At 39.9% G+C, this 25763-nt stretch overlaps 1 protein-coding gene and 1 long non-coding RNA gene across 2 annotated transcripts; both read left to right on the forward strand.

Annotated features, from left to right (window-relative positions):
- The first annotated feature begins 269 nt into the window (after nucleotides 1–269).
- On the forward strand, nucleotides 270–22835 carry LOC109185699. The gene is made up of 3 exons (XR_002055020.1): nucleotides 270–280; nucleotides 9389–9392; nucleotides 22722–22835. It is a non-coding gene; the product is annotated as an uncharacterized LOC109185699 (long non-coding RNA).
- LOC109185696 (receptor kinase-like protein Xa21) lies at nucleotides 7014–7942 on the forward strand. The gene is made up of 3 exons (XM_019335651.1): nucleotides 7014–7161; nucleotides 7291–7670; nucleotides 7830–7942. Exons 1-2 carry the CDS (start codon nucleotides 7038–7040, stop codon nucleotides 7665–7667), a joined length of 501 nt encoding a protein of 166 aa, XP_019191196.1. The 5' UTR covers nucleotides 7014–7037; the 3' UTR covers nucleotides 7668–7670; nucleotides 7830–7942.
- Nucleotides 22836–25763: the final 2928 nt, after the last annotated feature.

Consider the following 25763-nt stretch of genomic DNA (forward strand, 5'->3'; position numbering starts at 1 on the left):
TACACCTAAGGAGGAAAGCCAAGAGTACACAATGCGAGTTCGGGACTAGTTGCCCCGGGGCAATCTCGTAGTAATTGAGGAGAGACACGACAAAGGGGTGGAGTGGGAAACAAAACCCGTATGAAAGAGAAGCGACGTGCACCCCAAAGAAGCCGGCTCGGGGCGGGGCGGTCACATTATCATCCGGCTTGGGCGCCAACACCTCGATGCCCGGCCCCACTATTTGAAGGGCCTTCTCATGTTGGTAGGAGGAGAGGCGGGCCATAGTGGTGCTCGGAATGTGCGGGTCGAGGTCGGTATACCCGACCTCGACCTCGTTCCGGCACGTAGTGGCCGAGTCGTCCCCGAGGTCCTCGGACCCCTCGGGGAGAAGTGGAAGCTCGTCCTCAAGTGGGATCGAGCTATTCGGAGAGTTCGGGGAGTGGGGGTCGCCCTAGAACACCAAAATCAATGCTAATAGACATGCAAAGGAGACAAGGAAGTAGAAAGTCGCACCAAGGGCTCTCTCGGCCGAGCTCTCGGCCGAAACAAAAAAAAAGAAAAAAAAAAAAAAAAAAAAAAAAACACAAATCACGTGCAACTTGAAGCTAAGAAGGAAAAGGGGAAAAAGAGACAACTAACCGAACTCGAAACGGAACTTGGAAACCCGGGGAAGAGCTTGTGACCCTAGGAGGAGCTTGAGGGTGTTTAAATAGGAGATGGATGGTGGAAAAGAGGGGGAAGAGGAAGAGTTGACTAGAAATTCAAAATTTGAAAAGGTGTACGGGGAAAAGGAAAAGGTGATGGGGATGAGAAGTAGATTTGATGGGAATTTTAAGAGGGATTCTACCATATCTGAGGAGGATTTTTCGGAAGGAAAATTCTATCCACAACAAGGATTTTATTCGGACAAGGTCGGCCAATTTTCAACTCGGGACAATCGCGCAAGAGTCGGCTCGCAAGGTGTCTACTCTCTATCGTTGTCGACTTATCACAACGAAGAGAGTGGGGTACTCGTGATGGATATATTGGACCCGGAACGAACCGACCCGGAGAGACGGACCCGAGGCGCCTCGGTCCAATCCCTTGGGCCGTGGCCGAGCCCGGCCACGGACGTGCTCGGTACACCCGAGCTCGTCACCATGGACTCGGCCACTACAGAGCCGGTCCATGGTGGACTCGGCTAGGCAGAGCTCGGCACGTGCCCAGCTCGGCCATGCCGAGTTGGCCCGCTTTGGACCCGGTCCCGGAGGGGACGCGGTCAAAGCGGGCCGATCTAACCACCCCCGGTTCTAGGGGTGCGGTTGGGGGTTTGAGCTGATATAAAAAGCCTCCATCTTGTCCTAAACAGGGACACAACATATTCCTAAAGTACTATCTTATAGCATTATTATCCTAATCAAGTCTTGTAGTAGTTTATTAGCGATAATTAATACAATATACAGTCTCTGCGACCTACGGTCCCCGCGACCTTGCGATATATCTGCGTTACGTTATTTATTTCTTATATTCTCTTATCCGGTTTTAATAATTCGGGCTACCCCGGGTGAATTAAATCCATCAAGCACATTCAACAATTATAATCAAATATATAGAGACATCATATATATATATATATATATATGTATATATATATATATATATATATATATATATATATATCTAAGGTCACAGTTTACTTTTATATCAATCATCTTTCAATCAATATCTTCATCATACAAGCATACTTTGGTGGCGCCACGGGACCAATCGCATGCCCATACATGAGGGTTAGCTCATATAGCGCTAACACGGCCCCGCAACACCCTACCTCATACCGCATCATGAAGGGATTGACCGCAGCCAACCGTTTAGACCGTTGACGAGCTCAACGGCGGACCACAATCCTACACACCGCAGACGCGTTCAGTCGGTGGACTGTGATCCTCATTGGGGACTACGATCCTACACACCGCTGATGAGCTCAGTCCGTGGATCACAGCCGACTATAGCCCTACACACCGCTGACTAGCTCAGTCGGTGGACTATGGCCTTCCTCGTGGACTGTAGCCCTACACACCGCTGACGCGTTCAGTCGGTGGACTACAACCCATGCAGCCCTACACACCGCTGACGAGCTCAGTCGGTGGACTGCAGCCTATGTAAACCAACTTGACCGCAACCATTGTTGGTGTGTCATGCACACATATCACGTAGCAAGCACATGCAATTCACATTATCACGTTGCGGGAGGGGAGAAAATGTATAAAGAACCCTATGTGTGGTCATCCACGTACTAGGAAATATCCTAAGGGTTCATGCATCTTTTTCCTAGGTCAACGGGGTACCAATTCAACTATCATGCAATACACAAGACTCTTTTATCCTACGAACGGTACACGAAACATCAAACTAGACTTAGGCACAATAAACGGAGTCCGTCGGGACACCACGAGGGTCGGGGAACATCAAACGGGGAAGCAAAAATCCCAAGGTGGGAAGAATCCAGTGGGTGGAGGACCACCCGCCGGCAGCGGGTGCCCGGTGAACAGTCTTCTGCCCGCTGCCGGCGATGCCATTTTGGGCAGCGCATAGGTGGCGGGTCCCCCTACCCCCACCTATCCCCCACTAATTCCTTTTCAATATTTTGGTCCCGGGATCTTTCGTGGAACACGAAACCATGTTTAGACACTTTAAAACATAAGCGACGACACCATGTAGTCAAATAATGGGTCAAAACCAAGAATCCTATTGAACATCTCCTAACATGACTTCTAAACATAATTGACACCCGAACATGCGAAATCCCTCCCAATCATATCAAGAATAACACTATACGAAAATCCCCAATTTAACCTAGGGCTCTAATCATATTCAAATCATCAAAATCATAGTTTATCTTTAAAATCAAGAAGATCAAGATTTATCAAGAATATCACACAATCATCAAGATTCTCTCATAATCATCATGACTATCAAGATCAACACATAAAATCATCCATCAATCAGCAAGATCATATCATCATCATCATAAACGATTTATCAAGACACAAGCATGGAGAAGAAGTCAAAGAAGAAGAATATAGCAAAGAAAATAGGTTTAGTTGATACATGGGTTACCTTTTAGCCTTAATTAGATTCCTTGGCTATTAAGGTTCTTTCTCTAAGATCTCTTCTTCTTGATTTCTTCTACGTTGGTGATAAGAGAATTCTTGGGAATTCTTGTGTGGTGATATCTTTTGTGGTGTGTCTTCTAGATGCCTCCTATGCCCCTATCTATATATCTAAGAGTCCTAATTAGAATCTAAATGGTAGGGGTTTGCTAATTCTATTTCTCATAGGATTAAGGGATTGGTTTTGGGGATAAGGGTCCATGGTCTATGGTGGACCCTTTCCTAGTTAATTAATGGAAATTAATTCTCTTTTTAGGGTAGTTAATTAAATAATTAGTTCAGGTTAGAGGCCGTAACACGGGGTGTTACACTCTCACCCCCTTACAAGAGGCTTCGTCCAGAAGCCAGTGCGTGGATCCATTATTTCACCCCTGGACGTCACGTACCTTGGCCTCCTAGTTTTAGGAAATGTGGCTCCACGTGTCGTTTGTTGCTGGGGTAGAGTGGAACATTGGTGAGGTGATGTTTGGAAGGGCTTTGGGTCTACCTTGGTTTCCTGCTCCTGAGCTAGATGCCCCGTGCGTGCCCAACATGGCCTCGATCGTTGCCACCCTTCGATCTAATGCACGCGTTGCGTGAATTAGGGATGAGAACCCTTCATCCATGATTTGGTTTTGTCGGGTGAGCTGTGTGAGGATGCGTTCGTTGATGGACTCCCCATCTTGGCCTTCCAGATTTTCCCTTTCTTGTGCGGGTGCTGGTGGGTTAGGTTCGCTATCCTCTTCTCTTTCTTCCTGTTCCCCTTATCCCCCACACTCTTGCATTGCCTGTCTTAGCTTCTTGTTGGAGATGTCTAGTTTGTCCACCAATTTTCTTCGTTCTACTTTGGGTTTAAGACAAACCTCCTCGAGAGTGATGTATTGTCCTGTCCCCCTTCGATGTAGTAGATGTCGTTGCGGCGGAGGTTCTGGGCATTGAAAACCATCCCGCTTACGAGTTTGATCTTGGTGTGGCTTAGGCCCACCCCCTTTTTCTCCACGATCCAACTTAGGATCATCCCGTAGGGTATACTAAGCCGGTTGCTTGTCTTGCAAAACTCCATGTGTTTTAGCATAAGGGCCGATAGGTTGAACTTGATTTTGTGCTTTAGGAAGTAGGCAAAGGTACACTCTAGGCTTCACACATCCTTGCTCTTGTTGTTTGTAGGCGACAAGCTATCAGTTACAATCATGACTAGTATCTTTTGTTCAGCGGTTAGCCATTTCCTGTTAGGTCGGGTGGCCTAGGTGAAGCCTTCTTCCTTCCCTAGTAGGTACCCGAGGTAATCCATATACCCCGTGCCTTGGGTACCTATCCATCCCTTCCGGTCATAGTCTGACACACCCGTGGTGGTCAGTTTTAAGGTTTGGCCAAGCGGCCTTCGGAGAGTATTATCTCCTTGCCCCGGACTTTGGCGGTGATTTCCAACTTATCACCCCTTTTGACAGCTACCAAGTGATGATAGAAGTCCTTCACCAATTCGGGGTACGTATCCCCCTTGATCGTGAGATAGGCATCCAAGAGTCCTTGGAAATTAAGCACATCGACCAACTCCGGAGAGAATTGGTCGGGTTCGAGGGCCTTACCTCCGATCACGGTGTAGTCGGCGTCGTTCCATTCCGGGCTTCGGATACCGTCGGGCTTCTTCGGCATTGTTGAGCTTTTCGAGGGGCTATTATAAACCTTTGGTACAAAGTTCCTGGCTACCACACGAGCCAAACATCCAAAATCATCAAATACACCAACACTAGGCCAAATACATATATTCTAATTCACAAGCTAAAGGAATAATATCTCGTACCCAAAATATTCAACCACCACGAGCAAGGTGAGCAGAATACAAATATTACGAGATTACCCAAAATATACCTGGAATAAATACAAGCTGACCTCAAAATATTTGATGAAGATAATACCCAAGCAGTTCGGCAAACTCACGGCGATTTGTATCCAAAGAAGATGAAGATGGATGCACTGCCTAACATAAAGAGATAAGAAAAATTAATTTTTCTTCTTCCTCTTTCAAACCTGCCGAATGTGTATGAAGAATATTGTGGCAATTTGTAGAAGTTGTGTGGAATTCTCTCAATTGAAGAATGAGCACAGCATCCCCCTTTTATAGATAGATTCTGCCGACATAAGAAGGAAAAGGGGGAAGAAAGCAAGTGAAGGGGAATTATCTTCAAACCTCATCCCATCAACTTCAACCCAAACTCCTTTTCTCCAACTTCCACCCTTCAACTTCTACCCATATCCCATTCTCCCATGGCAATTAAATAATTTTCAGAAACACTTCCTCAAGAAGCTATCAAATATTATAGTGAATATAAATTGACTTGGTCCAAAATGAGCTATTTACCACATAGGAGGGAAGCTCAATCCCAACAGGTTTTTGGTTGGAAATAACCATCTTGGGGAGGGGAAGTTTGATGACCTGAGCTTCCTTTCTTCATTGATCACTAACATTTCAAGAAACCTTGTATATCTCCACCTTCACAGCAATGAAGTTTCTGGAAATATTCCAAAGGGGATTTCTAATCTTATTGGCTTGGAGACTCTATATTTGGTTGTCAACAAATTTAGTGGGGAAATCCCATTCGAGATAGGGGTTTTGAGAAATCTACAAGAATTGGGTTTATCTAGAAACAAATTTATTGGAAAAGTCCCATCTTCTTTAGGAAATCTAACCCGTTTATTCATACTCAGCTTAGAAGAAAACTACCTCCAGGGAGTTATTCCTCCAAGTCTTAGAAAATGTCAAAACCTGGTGATGTTAACTCTTGATAAGAACAACCTTAGTGGTTACATCCCTAAGGAAGTTCTAGGACTATCATCCTTGTCAATTGGTTTGGATCTATCTTACAACCACTTGGTAGGTTCCATTCCAAACGAGATTGGATATTTGATAAATCTAGACTACATGGATTTGTCCTATAATTCATTGTCAGGCCATATTCTAACAACGCTTGGTAGCTGCGTGTACTTGGAAATGTTGAGTCTTACCAATAACCACCTTCAAGGCCCTATTCCATCAGCTTTGTCAAATTTAAGGGGCCTGGAATTTTTAGTACTTTCTCACAACAACTTAACAGGTCAATTCCCAGCTTTCTTCAAGGACTTCAAATTTTTACAGAATTTGAATCTTCCGTACAATGATTTGGAAGGGGCGGTCCCAACCAAAGGAATCTTCAACGCCACAGGTTCTGTTTCAATTGTAGGAAATAGAAAGCTCTGTGGGGGAATAACTGGGCTGAAACTTTATTTGAAAGTAATACTACAAAGCCGGATAAGAAGAAATCAAAAGTTTATTTGAAAGTAGTAATTCCTTTGATTCTTGGTGTTATTGGGATAACTCTTGCAGTGTTTGTTCTTTGCCTTAGGTGGTTTGGAAGACAAAGAAAAAAGCCTTTGCCCCATTTGTTAGAAAAACTCCACCTTAAGGGTGTCATACCATTCCCTCTACAAGTCCACTAATGGATTCTCCGAAGAAAATTTACTAGGAGTTGGTGGTTTTGGAGCTGTATATAAAGGATGTTTTGATCATGATGGAATGGTTTTCGCAGTCAAGGTACTTGATCTTCTGCACCAAGGAGCATCCCGCAGTTTTGTAGCTGAGTGTGAAGTGTTGAAAAACACTAGACACCGCAATCTTGTCAAGGTATTAACTGCATGTTCAGGGTATGATCTCCAAGGGAATGATTTCAAGGCATTAGTTTATGAATACATGGATAATGGGAATCTTGAGAACTGGCTGCATTTTATTCCAAAAGAGAATTCTCGGGTTGAAGAGAATAGGATGTTAAGTTTTGTTGAGAGGATAAACATTCTCATCGACGTGGCCTGCGCTCTAGATTATCTTCATAATGATTGTGAACTTGCAATAATCCATTGCGATCTCAAGCCAAGCAATGTTCTTCTGGATAAAACATGACTGCACATGTTGGTGATTTCGGATTGGCAAGATTTGTACAACAAAGGCCGATTCAAAGTTGTTCAGAAAACAACAGTTCTATAGGAGGAGTTGGAGGAACTATTGGTTATGCTCCACCAGGTATGCTAAGCATTATAATACACATGATTGACTAGAAAGTACTTATCATTCTACTATTAAGTGCATATATACAGACACTCATCGATCAAATCTGCCTTTTGGTGACACTTTTTAAAAATTTTGGAGTAGAATATGGTATTGGAAGTAAGGCATCAAAAGCAGGTGATGTATATAGCTTTCGCATACTAATCTTGAAAATGCTCATTGGGAGGAGACCCACTGATGAATTGTTCAAAGACGGCTTAAACCTTCATAGCTATGCTAAGGCTGGTTTAGCAGAGAGAGGAGTGGAGATTGCAGATCCAAAAATTCTCCAAGAAAGAGTTGAACAAATACAAATGAGGAACAAAGGGAAATATTGCAAGGAGAATGACAAATTTGATGTGTGCTTAGTTTGTATGATCGAAGTTGGGGTTGCTTGCTCTGTTGAATTCCCAGCAGATAGAATGAAGATTAGTGATGTTGTTGGTGAATTAAATAAAGTAAGGAAATCCTTCTTGATGTAATTAGTCTGTCATGAACTGAAGTTTTATCTGGTATTCTCTTAGGGAGCATGCATGCTTCAGAGTGTTGTGCCTCAGTGTCCAAAGCTAAGCGTCATCATTTGAATTGATAAGCGGTTAGCATCAAGATGGAATGGCATTGTTTGCTTTCTTGAGCTAGAGAAGGAACAGCAAGCAGAAGCTTAGGAGTTTGTTTCATTATATATTTCGTCTTTTCTATCATTACAATCTGTGTTTGGAGAATTGTTCGGGATATTGTTTTTACTACTATTTCTCTATTTCTTCCCTTTTTCTTCTTAACAAATGGAAACATTATGCTGCTTAACAAGTGGATACTTTCGTTTGAAAGTTTCGGCCTTGCCGCATGCATGCTTGAACCAAGTGAATCCAAGGATTCGTGTAATTCAATAACGTGACCCGAATCCTTCCTTTCGTTAAGTTCAATCATGCATGTGGCAAGGCCGAAACTTTCAAACGAAAGTATCCACTTGTTAAGCAACATAATGTTTCCATTCGTTAAGCACGAATTGAACAGAACGTATCAAATCGTTTAAAGCCAACACGATATGTTATTATAAAATCAACGAAAGCATTGATTCGTGTAACCCAACGAAATAAATAAAATGCATGCCATCAACTCGTTAAACCCGAATCTTTCGATTCGTTAAATTAACGAATTTGATACAATTGAATCCATCGTTTAAATAACGATTTGTGCATAATGATTTGTACACAACATTCATATTTCCCAACTTACTTTCTACCAAACTAAAATAATATTTATAACTCCACAACTCCAAATATTATTTAAGCTTTTCATGGTAGTTCATCTGAACCATTAACTCTCATTACTATATAAATCTCTAACATTCCTCCTCCATTTATATAGTAAAAAATTAATACTGTACCAAGATAGATCCAAAACTCATGCATAAATGAAAATGTCTTACAGATTGAACTTTCACATAGTATTATATGCGTTACATTAATTCGGATTGCAGTGATGGACGAACCTTGAATCACGCAGTCTCTTTGAAGAAACATAGATATAATACACACAAGCTTTACAGTTACTACAAAAATAACTTGACACTATTAAAGGCCCTGTGTCCGTATCCATTCATATGTATTTCCAAGCCAAACCCAAACTTGTTGAAGCGGCCACACTTCATGCTCACATAGGCTGATCTTTTATTTCATCCCCTGCACCAAGCATTTTTTCAAAAGATCAGTTAAGAGTAAAACCCATCCCTACTACAATGCAGACCAAGTACTTACCTTAGGGATACTTTTTAATATAGTACTTGCCGCCAATAAATGAAGTAATCATCTACATTGAACTCAAGGCCTAACGTAATAACTTAGGCGTTAGTTGAGCTTTCCTTCATCTCATGACCATCAACGGGTTTCAAACCTATCCCTTCCGATGTCCCTTGCCAAGGCTTTTGTAAACGGATTCGCTAGATTGAACCGGGACCTTACAAAGTCTAGTGCTACAACACCATTACATAAGAGCTCTTTCACTTAGCTATGTCGCAAGCCTATGTGTCTTGACTTGCCATTATAAACACTGTTATATGCTTTGGCCAGTGTAGTAGCGCTGTCACAATGTACTAAAATAGGTGACATCGGTTTTGGCCAAACTGGAATTTCAAGAATTAAATTCCTTAGCCAATCAGCTTCTTTGCATGCTGCTGCCAATGCAATAAATTCAGATGCCATAGTTGAGTCTGAAATACAACTTTGCTTTTTAGAAGCCCAGGAGATAGCACCTCCCCCAAGCAGAAATACCCATCCACTAGTTGAGGAATAATCTTCCTGATTTGATATCCAACTGGCATCAGAATATCCTTCAAGGATGGAAATATCTTTTGAATATTTTAAACCATAATTAATGGTTTTATTCAGATATTTTAAAATTTTTTTTAATGCCATCCAATGTACTACACTAGGATTACTAGTGTATCTACTCAGTTTCCCTACTGCAAAAAGCAATATCAGGCCGAGTACTTGTCATTGCATACATAAGGCATCCTATCACTTTAGAATACTCCAATTGTATGACCAGATCACCTTCATTTGGTATTAACTTCAATGAAGGATCCATTGGATTAGAAACTAGGGAACCACTAAAGTGATTAAATCTTTTTAACACTTTCTCAATGTAATGAGATTGTGTTAAACTTACACCATCCTGAAATTTAATTATTCTTACTCCAAGAATAACTTCTGCTTCTCCTAAATCTTTCATGGAGAAACTAGAACTAAGAAAATCCTTAGTTTCCTTAACTTTTTCCAAATCAGTACCAAAAATCAACATGTCATCTACACATAAGCAAATAATAACCCCTTGTCCTTGGTTATTAAATTTGCTGTAGATGCATTTATCAGACTGATTTATTCTGTACCCATTCGCTAGCACCACTTGATCAACCCGATCATGCCATTGCTTGGGGGCTTGTTAAGCAATAAAGTGACTTAATCAATTTGCAAACTTTATTTTCTTGGCCTGCAACCACGAAACCTTCTGGTTGCTTCATGTAAACCTCCTCCTCCAATTCACCATTTAAAAATGGAGTCTTAACATCCATTTGGTGAACCACTAGATTGTGTATAGCCGAAATGGCAATTAACAATTTAATAGTAGCAATTCTTGCTACTGGAGCATAAGTGTCAAAGAAGTCAACTCCTTCTTTCTGCTTAAAGCCCTGTGCGACAAGTCTGGCTTTAAATTTATCAATGGTACCATCAACTTTCATTTTCTTTTTGAAAATCCACTTGCAGCCTATTGGTTTACAACCATTCGGTGGATTAGTTAAAATCCACGTATTATTCCCCATTATAGAATCCATCTCATCATTTATTGCTTCTTTCCAGAAAGCAACATCTTGAGAATTGATGGCTTCCTCAAAGGTTTTAGGATCATCCTCTATATTAAAATAATATAGATTTTTAGTCTCAGTAGACACCCTTGATCCTTCTATCAAGTACATTTGGAAATCTGGTCCAAATGTTTTTTCCTTTCTTGTTCTTTTACTTTTTCTAAGTTCAGGTTCCTGTGGAACTGCATGATCATGTTTTTTATCATCAACTTTGGACCAACTAGAACTAGGAATTAAATCCTTAGTTCTATTTATTGATGAAAAACGATTTTCATCAAAGATAGCATCCCGGGACTCTATTACGGTATGAACCGAAATAAAGTCATTTCGTTCTATAACATAGAACCGGTATGCTTTGCTGTGTTTTGCATATCCTATAAAAATACAGTCTATGCCTTTTTCTCCCAAAGCCTTCCGTTTAGGTTCCGGCAACCGTACCACGGCCCTGCATCCCTAAACTTTCAAATAATTCAAGTTTGGTTTTCTTTTGTGCCAAAGTTCATAGGGAGTTACCCTATTTCTTTTGTTAGGAACTATGTTGAGAATATAACATGCAGTTAGCATGGCTTCTCCCCAGAAACCTTCACTCAGACCGGAAACTGATAACATGCAGTTTACCATTTCTTTGAGTACTCTATTTTTCCTTTCTGCTACACCATTTTGTTGTGGTGTATAAGGAGCTGTGGTCTCATGAATGATACCAACAGATTGGAAAAATAATGGGTCATAATATTCACCACCTCTGTCAGTACGTAATATTTTTACTAACTGACTAGTTTGCAATTCCACCTCCAATTTAAATATTTTAAATTTTTCTAAGGCTTCATCCTTAGAATGCAGGAGGTACACATAGCAGAGTCTTGAATAGTCATCAATGAATGTGACTATATATTTTTTATTTTCCAAAGATGCTATGAAAATCACACAAGTCACTGTGAATTAATTCAAGTAAAATTGAATTCCTTTTTATACTAGGAAAAGGACTCCTAGTTATTTTATTTAACATGCATGCACTGCATTGTTCCATATTCAGATCAAATGATGGAATTAATCCATCTTTAGCCATCTCACATACACGTTTATAGTTTATAACATGACATAAACGAAAATGCCATAATGAAGATGTACAAACCGAATACACAGAACCAACAATATTATTAATATTCAACTTAAACATATTGTTAGACAGAAACCCTTGGCCTACAAAGATACCGGCCTTGGATAAAATAAACCTGTCTGCTTCAAAAACAAGTTTAAAACCACACTTGTTTAATACAATGCCAGAAACTAAATTTTTTCTAACATCTGGGGCATGATACACATCTGTGAGTGTCAACTTCTTTCCTGAAGTAAGCAACAACTCAACTTGTCCAATGCCTTTGACTTTCACCATTGAATCATTTCCCATGTACAGGCTTGGACTATCATTCAGGCTTTTATAAATCTTATAAAGATTTATAGCCTTGCAGACATGTCTGGTTGCCCCAGTGTCAACCCATCACGAGTCATCAGTCTGCATGACACAAATTTCAGATATCATAGCAATGAAATTTTCAGTACTTTTAGAAACAAGATTAACTATTTTACCTTGTTTCCATTGGCCACTTCCCTGGCCATGATCACCATAATTTTTACCTTCCATTTGTGCCTTTCTTTTCTTCTAGATTTCACAGTCTTTTTTAAAGTGTGGACCGTTGCACACCCAGCATGATACAGATGCCTTTCCTTTTCCTATTCCTTTCTTCTTAAACTTTGAAGAATTTGTGGCCTTTCCCGGCTTCCCTTTCCCTTTACCGTTCCCACTTGATTTGCCTTCATCAACATATTTGATGACAGAACCTGAAGCCCTGGTGACTTTTGCACTGCCTGCATTCTTACTTTCCTGTAGTCTGATCCCCTCCTCAACCCGAAGGTCAACCCCCAACTGTTCCATAGTAAGAGCTTCCTTTTTATGCTTTAAGGTACGTTGTACCTTTTTCCAGGAAGGGGGCAACTTATCAATGATACTGGCTATGGCAATGGAATCATCCATATGCATATCATGTTGCCTCATTTTCCCAAGTATCCTGACAATCTCATGGAATTGTTCCATGACCGGACGATTGTCCACCATTTTATAATCATTGAACTCACTTACCAGGAATTTCTTACTGGAGGCATCCTCAGATATGTACTTTGCTTCAAGTACATCCCAGAGGTCCTTTGAGGATTCCTCATATTGATAAATGTCAAAGGGGGTGTCAGACATACCGTTTAGAATATGGTCGCGGCAAGCAAGGTCATCATTCTCCCATTTGAGTCTCCGGCGAGTAGCCTCAAGAGTCTCATCCTCCCGTTCCTCTGGCTATGGGGTACTTAGTACATATGCCACGTTCAGAGCCGCAAGGAGGAACTTCATCTTCTTCTGCCACCTACGGAAGCCCACGCCTTCAAACTGCTCCAACTTAGGGAAGTTGGTTGCAAAGTCCAGAAGTCCAGAACTCATCCTTCCTCAGAAATAGATATTTAAAGCTTATAGATTGTTAGATAAAAAGGAGTGTTTGATGATAGGGAAGTGAGGAAACGAGATCTTCAGGCGTGTAATCACTTTCCTATAAGCTTTAAATCTTCCTTATATAAAGCAACAAGGTTCAAGATTTAATCTTATGGGATACAAAAAGATGATAAAATTCTTAAGTTGCCTTGTTTAAGAATTTCCTGTAGCATCCACATTACATTTCAATCTCCCAGACAATGGCGATCTTCACGTAGCAGTTGTTGTAGAAATAGAACCAACTGTATTAACATATGACTCCTGCCACAAAGCTACCAAGCTTTCAACATGACAATGAATCATGTTGATAGTCCATTCCTTCGAATTCCACTGAGCATCGTTCCGTACCTTCCATAGACTCCAGAATCTTACTGCCATACGCAACTCCTGTTCGACATTATGCAGTCCAAAAACATCCTCCACAAACATAGCCAATGATCGGCCATTCGCTACACTGCTACATCCCCATACCTGAGCAGCAATAGGACAATCACAGAATAAATGGATTTTAGTCTCCTCATTTGAATTACAAAGCAGACATCCACACCAGCAAACACGGTTTGAGTTTAAGGTTAGCACGTACAGGAAGTACATTTCACATACAACGCCAGTGAAATTTTTAATATGAAGAGGTACCTTCATACTCCATAGACGGTTCCACTGTGAGAAATCAATGGGGGCGTGATGATCAAATGCAGTGGTGGTGAGGATTTGATATCCATGTCGGGTGCTATATAAGCCTTTCATATCACCCTTCCAGCACCATATATCAGCATGCAGAGGTGATATAGGAGTACGTAAAATTCAAACAACATCACTTTCCAGAAAAATGTCACGCAGCAAATCTTCATCCCAACATCCTTCGTCTATTAACAGATTACAAACCTTAACCTCTTTCAATTCCTCCACACATAATGTATTTAAGGACGGATTATCCACATCTGCAAGCCATGGCCAACCCCACACCAGAGTGTCTTCACCGTTCCCCACCCTGCGTACCACCACTTCACGTAATAGCTTTTGACTTGCAAGAATACTTCGCTATATAAAACTGGGGTTGTGACCTATGGCTGCATCCAGAAAATTCGTGTGTGGGAAATATATCGCTGTCATAATCCGGCTCACAAGAGAGGTTTGATTAGTGAGCAATCTCCAGCCTTGTTTTGCTAAAAGGCCTATATTAAAATCATGTAAACGTTTAAACCCCAACCCACCTTTAGATTTTGGTGTAGCAAGCCTAGACCATCTTAGCCATTGTATGCCATTAGTCTGAGAAGAACAACCACACCACCAGAAGCGATTGTACATTTTCTCAATAGCATCACAAAGTGTTGTAGGCAATAAGAAAACATACATAGCGAATATAGGCATTGCTTGCGCAATACTCTTCAACAATATTTCCATCCCGGCCCTAGATAGAAACTTTTTATTCCAAGCCGGTATGCGATCTCTCACGCGCTGTTTAATGTATCAAAAAACTGCAGTTTTATTTCGGCCTAGACACATAATATGCAGTGAACATATTATGTACCTACAGTAGTTAACATAATATGCGATCAAGTGCAGCCATGTTATTAGGTGTGGTCATATGGTCAATTACAGGCCATTATAGATTAGATAGATCCAATGAATCACATTAATCAAGATTCTTCCAGTATTTTCGCGCACATTCTCCTACACTGCGAACTGCAAGGGCAAACTCGTCATAGGGCACCGGAATAGGGAAAATCATATTGTTATATGTTTTATTTGTGTAATTGGTGCATTATTAGCCTTACTCTGGTGTATTTGTAGATTCCCATTGGTGCCAAGTTCAGGTGCGGCAACGCCTTCCCGTGTGGTCAGTGCAGCCGCACCAATTGTTACACAAATATACACCATCCATGTTATAAAATGCACAACAAAAAACATACACAAATTAGGTACGCATCACCAAAAACGCGCTATCAGATATGAATAAATACACCATACAGTGTTCGGGAATACACTATTGGTGTGTTTCACTGTGGTGTGTTTTATTACACTATTGGTGTATGTTGTCAACACTGTTGGTGTATTTCTGGAACCCGGCCGCTATAAATGGCCACTGTAATTACCATAACACCCCCACTTACCAAAACACGCTAAAATCCTCAGAATTAGCCACTGCCGTTAGATTAAACTGATTCAACGACACAGATATGAACACACCGCCACACCTAATGACATGACCACATATGAGCTCTCTTCTATATATATATATATATATATATATATATATATATATATATATATATATATATATATATATATATATATATATATATATATATATATATATATTGGATCCAGTGAGACCACCCCATTTATGTGAGATCATGAGATTCAATCATGTGCATCTATTTATTGTTTTTAACGGTTCAGATTAGGGTGGATTATGGAGTCATACGCGCTCATTTTTAATGGGATTGAGGGTTTTGTTGTTAATTTTAGATACACTGTAGTTTCATTTTGTTCTGAACACACAAAAAATACAGAATTTGTTAAAATTTAACGGGGGATGTCGCTTCTTGACCATGGTCCATTGTATTAATAACCGATTTTAGATCGAGATTCATCATGCAAGGTGGATCATGATTTATGATATAATTTGTGACAACTGCTTAACCACTACGCCACTTATTACAAAATTTTAGTCAATATTACTTACCGCCGAGTCTTTCTATAAGTCTTGTTTGATTTGTTTATTGCAAGAAACCAAGTGTCCAAAATTTAATGCCAATAGGTAGTTGTTGAAATTGAAAGCAACTCAAAGAGACCCCAAAAATTTTGATTTCCCATTTGCCATCTTGAGCTTAAACCCTAAATAGATAATGAGTAAATAATCAATTGATTTTCAAAGTTTATAATCTACTGTATTATGAAATTTGAATTCTAAAATTATGTAACAAAAATACTCTCTCGTCTGCAAAGAGATCTTTGCTTCTCAAATTTTAAACAAAAAATTTAATTTGTAACATATGAATCCATATAAAACAAAGTACGCAATAAAATAAGTTTGGGAAAGCAACAACAAAATAATGAATTTTTTAAATGAAAGGAACTAAAAACATTGAATTGACCAAATATTATTCAATGGTTGATTGAATATAGACGAATAGTTACAACGAGTATTTATTTAAAAATGAAAGAAACTACAAACAATTCTACGTAAACGACGTATATAAATAAATAAAAATTCATTTCCCAACGGCCAGTCGAGGCTTGTCAAATCTTGTGAGCCAAATTCCCAGTAAAAAAACATTCCAATTTGGAGGTTAGTAATAATTGGTACTAAAACATTTGTCTCTCCATTCACAAATAATCGCTATAGAAAAACATACACAAATTCGGAGAAGATATTATACTCAGTATTAGTATTAGGACTATTTGGACTCTATTATCCATATTACACTAGGACTATATTATTCGTGTTAGACTAGGATTCTATCTAGCATCTCTATATATTCGCTCCCGGTACTCTCAGACATTATTATTGATCGAATACAACACAATTATATTCTCATCTGGTATCAGTTAGCCAGGGTTTTCTTTTCCAACATCCATGTTCCTCACTTCGTAGCAGTAGCCGATGGCATCAAACCAAGATACACCGTATCAGAAGCGGTCCGGTCAACGACGTGACGTTGATGATCCGTGTCAAATTTGTAAAGGTTTCGGCCACACGGGAGCCAATTGTGTTTGGCGTTATGATGATCCGTGTCAAATTTGTAACCGTTTTGGTCACACGGGAGCCAATTGTGTTTGGCGCTATGATGATCGGTGTCAAATTTGTAACCGTTTTGGTCACACGGGAGCCAACTATTTTCGGCGTTATTCAGGGGCTCCGGGTTTTCAGGTTAATGTGGCCGTCTCTGGTGCTAATGGTGATTCCAACGGTGTTCATCAGTGGTTCCCTGACACTGGTGCTACAAATCATGCTACGCCTGATTCTTCTTTGATGACTTCTGCGACAAGTTATGATGGCCCGGAGACTCTGCGAGTCGGCAATGGTACAGGTTTGCCTATTGTTAATGTTGGTTCTGCTTCGTTAGCCACGGATTCTATGTCTTTTAAGTTACATGATGTTTTGCATGTCCCTGGTCTCTCTTCTTCTCTATTATCTGTCCAGCGTTTTGCAAAGGACAATAATGTTTTCTTTGAGTTCCACCCTCTTTGTTTCTATGTGAAAGACATTTTGACCAAGAAGGTTCTTTTTAAGGGACATGCGTCTGGGGGTCTCTACACATGGCCTGCGTCTTCTGCTTCCCCTGTTGCATTTGTTGCTGCACGGTCCTCTTACGTTTGGCACATGCGGTTGGGGCATCCTCATTCTCGAGTCTTACGTAAAATTTTAGCGTCTTCGTCTATTGGTACATTTAATTCTAGTGATCGTCCCAATGTCTGTTCCTCTTGTCAATTAGGAAAATCTTCTCGTTTTCCTTTGTCTCGTGTCGAAACTACTAGTACGCATCCTTTGGAATTAATTTATTCAGATATTTGGGGCCCTGCGCCATTACTTTCTGCGTCTGGCTTTAAATATTTTGCGTTGTTTGTAGATGATTACACTCGTTATATGTGGTATTATCCCATGCGTGCTAAATCTGATTTGTATGCTATATTTGATAAGTTTCGGTCACTAGTTGAACGTTCCTTTTCTCGCAAGATTATTTCTTTTCAATCTGATTTAGGGGGAGAATATAAAAAGCTTGGTTCCACTCTTGCGTCCTTAGGTATTCGTCACAGGCAATCATGTGCGTATACTCATGAACAAAATGGCAGGTTAGAACATAAGCATAGGCAGGTTGTTGAAACGGGACTAGCGTTAATGGCTCAATCCTCTGTTCCGTCTCGTTTTTGGGATTATGCTTTTGAAACTGCGGTTTATCTAATCAATAAAATGCCCACTCCTGTCTTATATGATAAATCTCATCATTATTTTTTGCATCTGTCTCCTCCATCTTATTCATATCTACATGTTTTTGGGTGTTTATGCTTTCCAAATCCGCGTCCCTATAATCGCAACAAACTACAGTTTCGGTCATCCCCTTGTGTCTTTCTAGGATATCCTCCATCTTTTCGTGGCTATCGTTGTTTAGACACTAACACTAACAAGGTTTTTATCTGTCGCCATATGCGATTCGATGAGGCTGTCTTTCCTTTTGTTCCTTCTATGTATTCGCAGGTTCGTGACCCTCCTGCCGAAACCATGCCCGAAGCCGTGGGGTGTTGCACCAATTATTTCTGGTGGTGATCCGACTATTGTCACGGCTCGTGACCCTCCTGCCGCGCCCATAGCCGCTTCTGACCACCACCGCCAGTAGCCTGCTACTACCGAACCCGTGACCGAGTCCGAGCGGACAGTCACGGACCAGCCGGCTCCTCGGCCAAGAGGCCGGCCTCGTGGTCGGTCTCGTCACGCGCCCTCACCCGTTCGCTCTCATGAAATGAATACGAGAAGTTCGGGACCACATGATCATGTTGCTTTATCTGCTGCTGTTGTTACTCCTGAACCTACATGTTTTACTCAAGCGGTTAAATTTCCTGAATTCGGGATGCAATGGCTTTGGAATTTAATGCCTTGGTGCACAACAATACATGGAGGCTTGTTCCCTTTAAATCAGGTATGAATGTAGTTGGATGTAAGTGGGTGTTTAGAACCAAGAGAAAGGCTGATGGTTCGATTGAGCGTTACAAGGCTCAGTTAGTTGCCAAGGGATTCAATCAAATTGCCGGAGAGGATTTCTTTGAGACCTTTAGTCTCATTGTTAAACCGACTACGGTACGTCTTCTTTTATCCTTAGCTATTTCTCGTGGATGGACTATTCGACAGTTGGACATACACAATGCTTTTCTAAATGGCAATCTCGCTGAGACGGTTTATATGCGCCAACCCCCTAGTTATGAAGACAAAACGATGCCCGGGCACGTTTGTCTCCTTCAACGTTCTTTATATGGGCTTAAGCAAGCTCCCCGTGCTTGGTTCACTCGTTTGCATGATTTTCTGGTTTCTCACCTTCCAAGACGGATGTCTCTCTATTTATATATTCACATGGCAATACTCGTCTATATTTTCTAGTTTATGTGGATGATATTTTGGTTATGGGATCTGATCTGGCTCACGTGACTGCTCTTATTGACAAGTTGGCTCTTGAGTTTAAAGTTCGTGATATGGGTGTGTCCTCGTTCTTTCTGGGTATTGAGACCATTACTCCTGTTTCAACCACTAAGGCCGAGACTAATGCCGTGGTACAATATGCTGATCCCACTCAGTATCGCAGCTTTGCAGGTGCTCTGCAATATCTTACGGTAACTCGGCCTGATCTTTGCTATGCAGTCAATCATTTGTGTCAACACATGTACTCTCCCTCTACTGCGGATTGGGCGGCTCTCAAGAGGGTGTTACGGTATGTAAATGAGACACTACATCTTGGTCTTAAGATTACGTCTTCTCCTTCTCTAGATATTCATGCATATTCTGATTCGGATTGGGCTGGCAATCCTGATGATCGCAAATCTACAAGTGGTTTTGCTGTATTTTTGGGGACCAATCTTGTCTCATGGCCGGGTTTGTCGAAAACAACGTACTGTGGCTTGTTCATCAACTGAGGCTGAATACAAAGGACTGGCTGATGTCTCTATAGAGGTTACTTGGCTCGTCTCTCTGATGAAGGAAATCGGGTTTGCGCCACCTTCTGTGCCCAAACTCTGGTGTGACAATCTGGGAGCTAGCTACTTATCTGTGTGCTAATCCGGTGTTTCATGCTCGCACCAAGCACATTGAGATCGACTACCACTTTGTTCGTGATAAAGTGGCGAAGAAGGAATTACAAGTCAATTTTATTTTTACCAAAGATCAGATAGCGGATATTTTTACTAAGTCTCTTTCGTCTGTACGTTTTCATTTACTCCGTTGCAAGCTCAATGTTTTGGCTGACCAACCTTGTGCTTGAGGGGGAGTATTAGGACTATTAGGACTCTATTATCCATATTAGACTAGGACTATATTATTCGTGTTAGACTAGGATTCTATCTAGCATCTCTATATATTCGATCCCGGTACTCTTAGACATTATTATTGAATACAATACAATTATATTCTCATCATTAGGTAGTAAATTTTCTTCTTTTTCTTCTTTTTTTTTTTCTCATACTAAAATTTTTCGTGGGATGAGGTCCTGATAATCAATGGGGGTGTTTGGTTCATGAGTTTACACACTAGAAATGCGAATCAAAATCATAGCTAGTGTTTGGTTGGCAATTTTTTAAAACGCAACTATGAGTTTTGATTACCCATTCAATTAAAAATTCAATTCCCTAATTAAAAAGGGGTATTATTCCATTTTATTGGTAATCTATTTTTAAGTTTGGATTCGTACTTTTAAATTTTTGTTTTGATTTTTTTGTTCATATTGATGCTTTGGATGTCATTATATTCAGATTAATTGCCTTGATTTTTTATTTTTGTATTTTTTAAAAAACATTTATTCTAATTATAAGGTCATACACAACCAAACATCAATATTGGTAATCATTTCAATTCTACCCTACTACCAAATATGCAAAATATTTTGACCAAAATCCATTATCATTACCAAGTATTTGATTCTCATTCCGATTCCGATTCCGATTCATATGTGCAAAGCAAACACACCCATTATCTAAAATCATTATGTTATATTTCCCCTTGACATGTCTCTAAATTTAATTTCATTTCAATTAAGCTTGTTTTTTTTTCCTATTTTTTAAACTTCTTCATCCTTTGACTTCCCGTGATTTCATCTAAATCAAAGCTATGAGGTAATGAAACAGATATTATTTCACTAATTGAATTCAAGAAAAATGATCAAAGATGATCTATTGGTGTCATGGCCTCGTGGAATGAAACCATCTATTTATGTGTACTCTAATGCGTTCAATTCAGTGAAATGATTGAATTTGTAATAAAGTTTAATCTCTTTAATTAGAATGTAATTACATAGAGACCTTTGCCTATCAACAGAGAAAGAACAATACAAATCCATTTTCATATGAAAAATATGGAGTTATTTTTGGAATTATATATAGGGTGAATAATGTTGCTCACGATTTTTGCGAATGAGGCTTCGTCCATAGCCAACGCTGCTGCGCCCCATCCTACACGCTGGACTAAGCATGCGTTGGGGAGGATTAAACTTAACACTGATGCAGCAATTTGCCAAGGCTCTAACGTCCACTACTGGAAATTATGGAATTTTCGACCACCTGAAGGTGCTCTTAAATCAAGTTAATACCAAAAAGTGGTCGGAAATAGCAACAAGGGTTTTTCCGGATACCAAAAGTGGTCGGAACAAAGCTTTCTACTTAATTTAAGATCACTTTTAGGTGGTCAGAAATTCCATAATTTCCACTAGTGGTCATGGGTGTAGGCTGGGTGTTGCGCGACGATGAGGGGAAGTTTCTAGCTGCCAAGAGCACAGTACTACCTGGGAATTACTTGGTGAAGGAGGCTGAAGCTATGTCTACTAGAGAGGCCCTGGGTTGGTTAATAAGTACAGGCATGGGGAGTGTGGATACAGAAATGGACTCACAAGTCGTGTTTAATGCTCTCCGTTCGTCTTCTTTTAATTCTGCGCTTGGTCTTTTGATTGATGATGTAAGAGATTAGCATCCACAGTTGGGGATGTTCAATTTCATTTTGTTAAGGGATCTACGAACTGTGCCGCCCATACTGTTACACGGGAGGCTTTTTTGGTGACAGGCTGTGGGGACTGGATGGATTTTGCTCCGCTGTTCCTTGTAAACATTCTTGAGCATGATTTAATGGATTAATCCCTTTTCTTCAAAAAAAAAATGTTGCTCACGATTTCACATATGGTTATGCTATTAAGGCTTGAAAATTAGTCGAGTTATTTCCACTTTTGGTCCCACAAGTATGAAACTATTTCACATTTGCTCTCTAACTATTAAAATTTCTACATTTGGTACTACGACTTTTAAATTCTTACCACATTTGGTCCCTTACCGTCAAAGTTTTCAGATTTGGTTCCACGACTTTTAAATCCTTTCATATTTGGTCCCATGACTTTTAAATCCTTACCACATTTGGTCCCTACCTATTAAAATTTCCAGTTTTAGTCCCACGATTTTTAAATTTTTGCCACATTTAGTCCTTGACTATTAAAAATTTCAGATTTGGTCGTGTGATTCTCTAATCCCAAAATTAACAACTAATCTTCCATCTAATTAAATAAATTGTACTTTTTTGTACAAAACATTTCGTGTTTGTAAATTTTAATTTGTAATATAATTTTAATTTATTTAACTTAGATTTTAACATTATTAAAGTTTGTATATAATATTTGTATTCTGTAATCATAATATCATTAATTCAACACCATATTAACTTATAAAGTTGATAAAATATATAGTTTGTAACTTTATTTAGTCTCATTGGGGGGAAAACAAAGAAAGTGATTTGGGAGGAAAAAATAAGTTCAAGAAAAAAGTATTAGGAAAAAAAAATCTTTAAGATAATTCACTTGCCTGAAATTTTATCACCGATAATTAAAACTTAGGCTCAATAATGGACCAAATGTAACAATGATTTAAAATTCATGGGACCAAATATGAAAATTTTAATAGTCGGGAACCAAATATGGCAAGGATTTAAAAGTCGTAGGACCAAATCTGAAAATTTTAATAGTCGGGGACCAAATGTGAAAATAATTCCATACTCATGGGACCAAAAGTGGAAATAACTCAAAATTAGTCTAAGAGTTGAAAATACAATTATTATTTTTTTTGAAAAGTAGAAAAACTCAATTTCGCCTCCTGCCTAGCTTGGTGGGGGTTCAAAACCTTACCTTGCCGCCGTTCAAAGAGAACTTCAAGCACAATTTCTCAACCCCTAGACCATTGCATTACAAATTTTTATTTTTATACAATATTATTCAAGGATAACACTTGTGTAAGATTGTCTCATGTTAAGCCTATATGTGGCTAGTATTACATTAAGTTATTATTTGCTCTATTTATGTTCCTGTAAAATAGTTATGTTTGAATAGTTGTTACAACTCCCTGTTATCTACTCTCCTCTATGTACTATATACCTGGTAGTTTACATCAATAAAGGTACAGTTCATTCATTCACATGGTATCAAGAGCCATAGTCCCCTAAGGAGTTTTTTTTTTTTTTTTTTTTTTCTTTCACCATTTTTATATCCATGGCTACAACCACCAATGACATTGTCCAGCTTAATGCTCCATCGGATTTCCCTATCAAACTCACCTCCCTCAACTTTCCTGTCTGGAGACGCCAAGTTCATTCCACTCTGATAAGCTTTAATTTCCTCGAATACATCGACGGTCCTGTCAAAGAACCAGCAAAATTTAATAATACTACACAAACAACTCCAAACCCGGCACATTTAACTTGGTATCGCCAAGGCCATATAATCACTAGTGCTTTACTGGGGATGCCTAGCAATTGCTCGTTGCTACCTATGCTAGTGTCTCCCGATGACGGATCATTTCTTTCAAGGTCAAGCTTACTAGAAACCCGAAGGGTAATCGATCAATCACCGCATCTTTGAACGACATGTGGTCCATAGCTGATGATCTCACCCTGGCTCAATGCCCTATTTATGATGATGACATGGTTGTGTACATTTTAACACAACTAGGAGACGAGTATATATAGCTCAATCGTCTCTACTGTTCGTATCCGTGACAAACCCATTTCTTTGGGAGAATTCGCCGATGCCCTCACAGATCATGAACGTCAACTGATGATGCTCGCCAGTTTCTACTGGCGACTGCTAATGCCACCCAACGTGGTCCTTCGGCTTCCCGTAATAATCAGTAGTCTACCACCAATCGGAGGTTCCGCAACAACAACAACAACACGTACGGCAATGATGGACCAAATTCGTCGCACAATGGCACCAAATGATCTGGTGTTGTGTGTCAGTTTTGTCAGCTTGCTTGCCATGAAACTCATGCTTTGTCGTAAGTTAGCCCGGTTTTTAGAAGACCATAATGTGTTTCCCATGCAGGCACCTTCATTTTCTTAGCCTCAGTCACCTACACCTAATTCTACCGTAGGGTCGACTCCGCTGTGGATGTTTGACAGCGGGGCGTCACATTATGCCACCCCGAATATGACTCCTCTGCAGACCTTTACTGAGTACAATGGTCCTAAAGAAATACGTCTGGGCGACGGTAATTCTTTAAATATTTCTCACGTTGGTCAGTCCTCTATTCCCATTCCCTCTTTCGTGTTCACTCTCCAAAATGTCCTACGTGTACCGCAGTTGCATAATAATTTAGTTTCGATATCGCAGTTGTGCAAAACTAACCAAGTGTCGGTTGAATTTTTTGATTCCCACTTTCTTGTGAAGGATCTTCGAACGGGGATGTCACTACTACGGGGGGCGAATATTGATGGTGTCTACTATGGACCACTCCTGCGTCAACCCACAGTCAATTCCATGCAGCTGTAACACGTGTCTCAGTGGCACCATCGACTTGGCCATCCGTCCAATAAGGTGTTACATCTTGTGTTGCAACACTGCACCGTTCCAATATCTATGTCATTGTTAAATAAGTTTTCTTGCCGGTTGTGCAAAGTGTATACGAAAGTCATAAGTTACCTTTTTTCAAAGGAACTCTTGCCAGTACTTGGCCTCCGCAATTAGTTTACACTAATGTATGGGGTACATCGGAAAAATCAATTGACGATTTTGCTTATTATGTTATATTTGTAGATCACTTCTCTAGATACATCTGGCTATATCATTTAAAACTAAAGTCTGATGTTTCTTTGATATTCCCTCAGTTTAAAAGATTAGTGGAGAAATATTTTGGTCTGTCAATTGTCTCAGTATATTCTTACAATGGGGGAGGGGGGGGTTATTAAATTAATACCACTGTTTAATGCTCATGGCATTTCATATTTTACAACTCCTCCACATACACCTGAGCAGAATGGCATGGCTGATTGACGACACATGCATGTCGTCGAAAATGGAATGTCACTTCTCCACGCTGCTTCTTTGTCATCATCTGTAACACCCACTTTTCTTAAATTTAATTAACTAACTTAACCTTGAAAAGTAAGCTAAGGCAGCGGAAAAGCTTACTAAACAACTTAATAAGAGGTGTCACCACCACAATTACCCTTCTCGGTGATTGTACAGGCTAGGGATAACAACTAATTCATAAAATCGTACTAAACATCAATCAATCTAGGGGATATATCCCGGTGTCCAGCACTGTCAAAAGCATAGGGTAGTCATCTACAAGTCTCAAAAGAGTAAATTAACATCAAAAGTTTTAGACTATACAAGCTAACTAATGCTAGTCTAGTCTAACTCGTACTCTCTCTCACGAACTGGGCCCACCTAAAAGGGGTTAACAAACAACAAGTAGAAAACAATCCCATTAGCACGAAGCTATGTATAACGACACTCAACCCTATAAAGTACTACAATATATACTTTTGAAAAACATTTGGTTCATCAAACATTCTCAATCACTTAGGCAACACTTTAACATGCTTAACAGGGTTTCTATTTGCTTGTAGCCTACTTTAAAAATAGGCATGCTTTCACAATTATCTAGCTTAACACCAAGCTCATACTTTCACATACTTAACTTATCCATGATCTCAAGTCTATCTAACAT

Source organism: Ipomoea nil, unplaced genomic scaffold, assembly GCF_001879475.1.
Source record: "Ipomoea nil cultivar Tokyo-kokei standard unplaced genomic scaffold, Asagao_1.1 scaffold1339, whole genome shotgun sequence".
Classification (NCBI taxonomy): domain Eukaryota; kingdom Viridiplantae; phylum Streptophyta; class Magnoliopsida; order Solanales; family Convolvulaceae; genus Ipomoea; species Ipomoea nil.

What these genes read in the sequence shown, in the direction of transcription:
- LOC109185696 (XM_019335651.1), top strand. Translation starts at nt 7,038, where the DNA reads ATGACTGCACATGTTGGTGATTTCGGATTGGCAAGATTTGTACAACAA. An exon ending in TATTGGTTATGCTCCACCAG is followed by an intron (nt 7,162 to 7,290) that starts GTATGCTAAGCA and finishes ATTTTGGAGTAG; the next exon opens with AATATGGTATTGGAAGTAAG.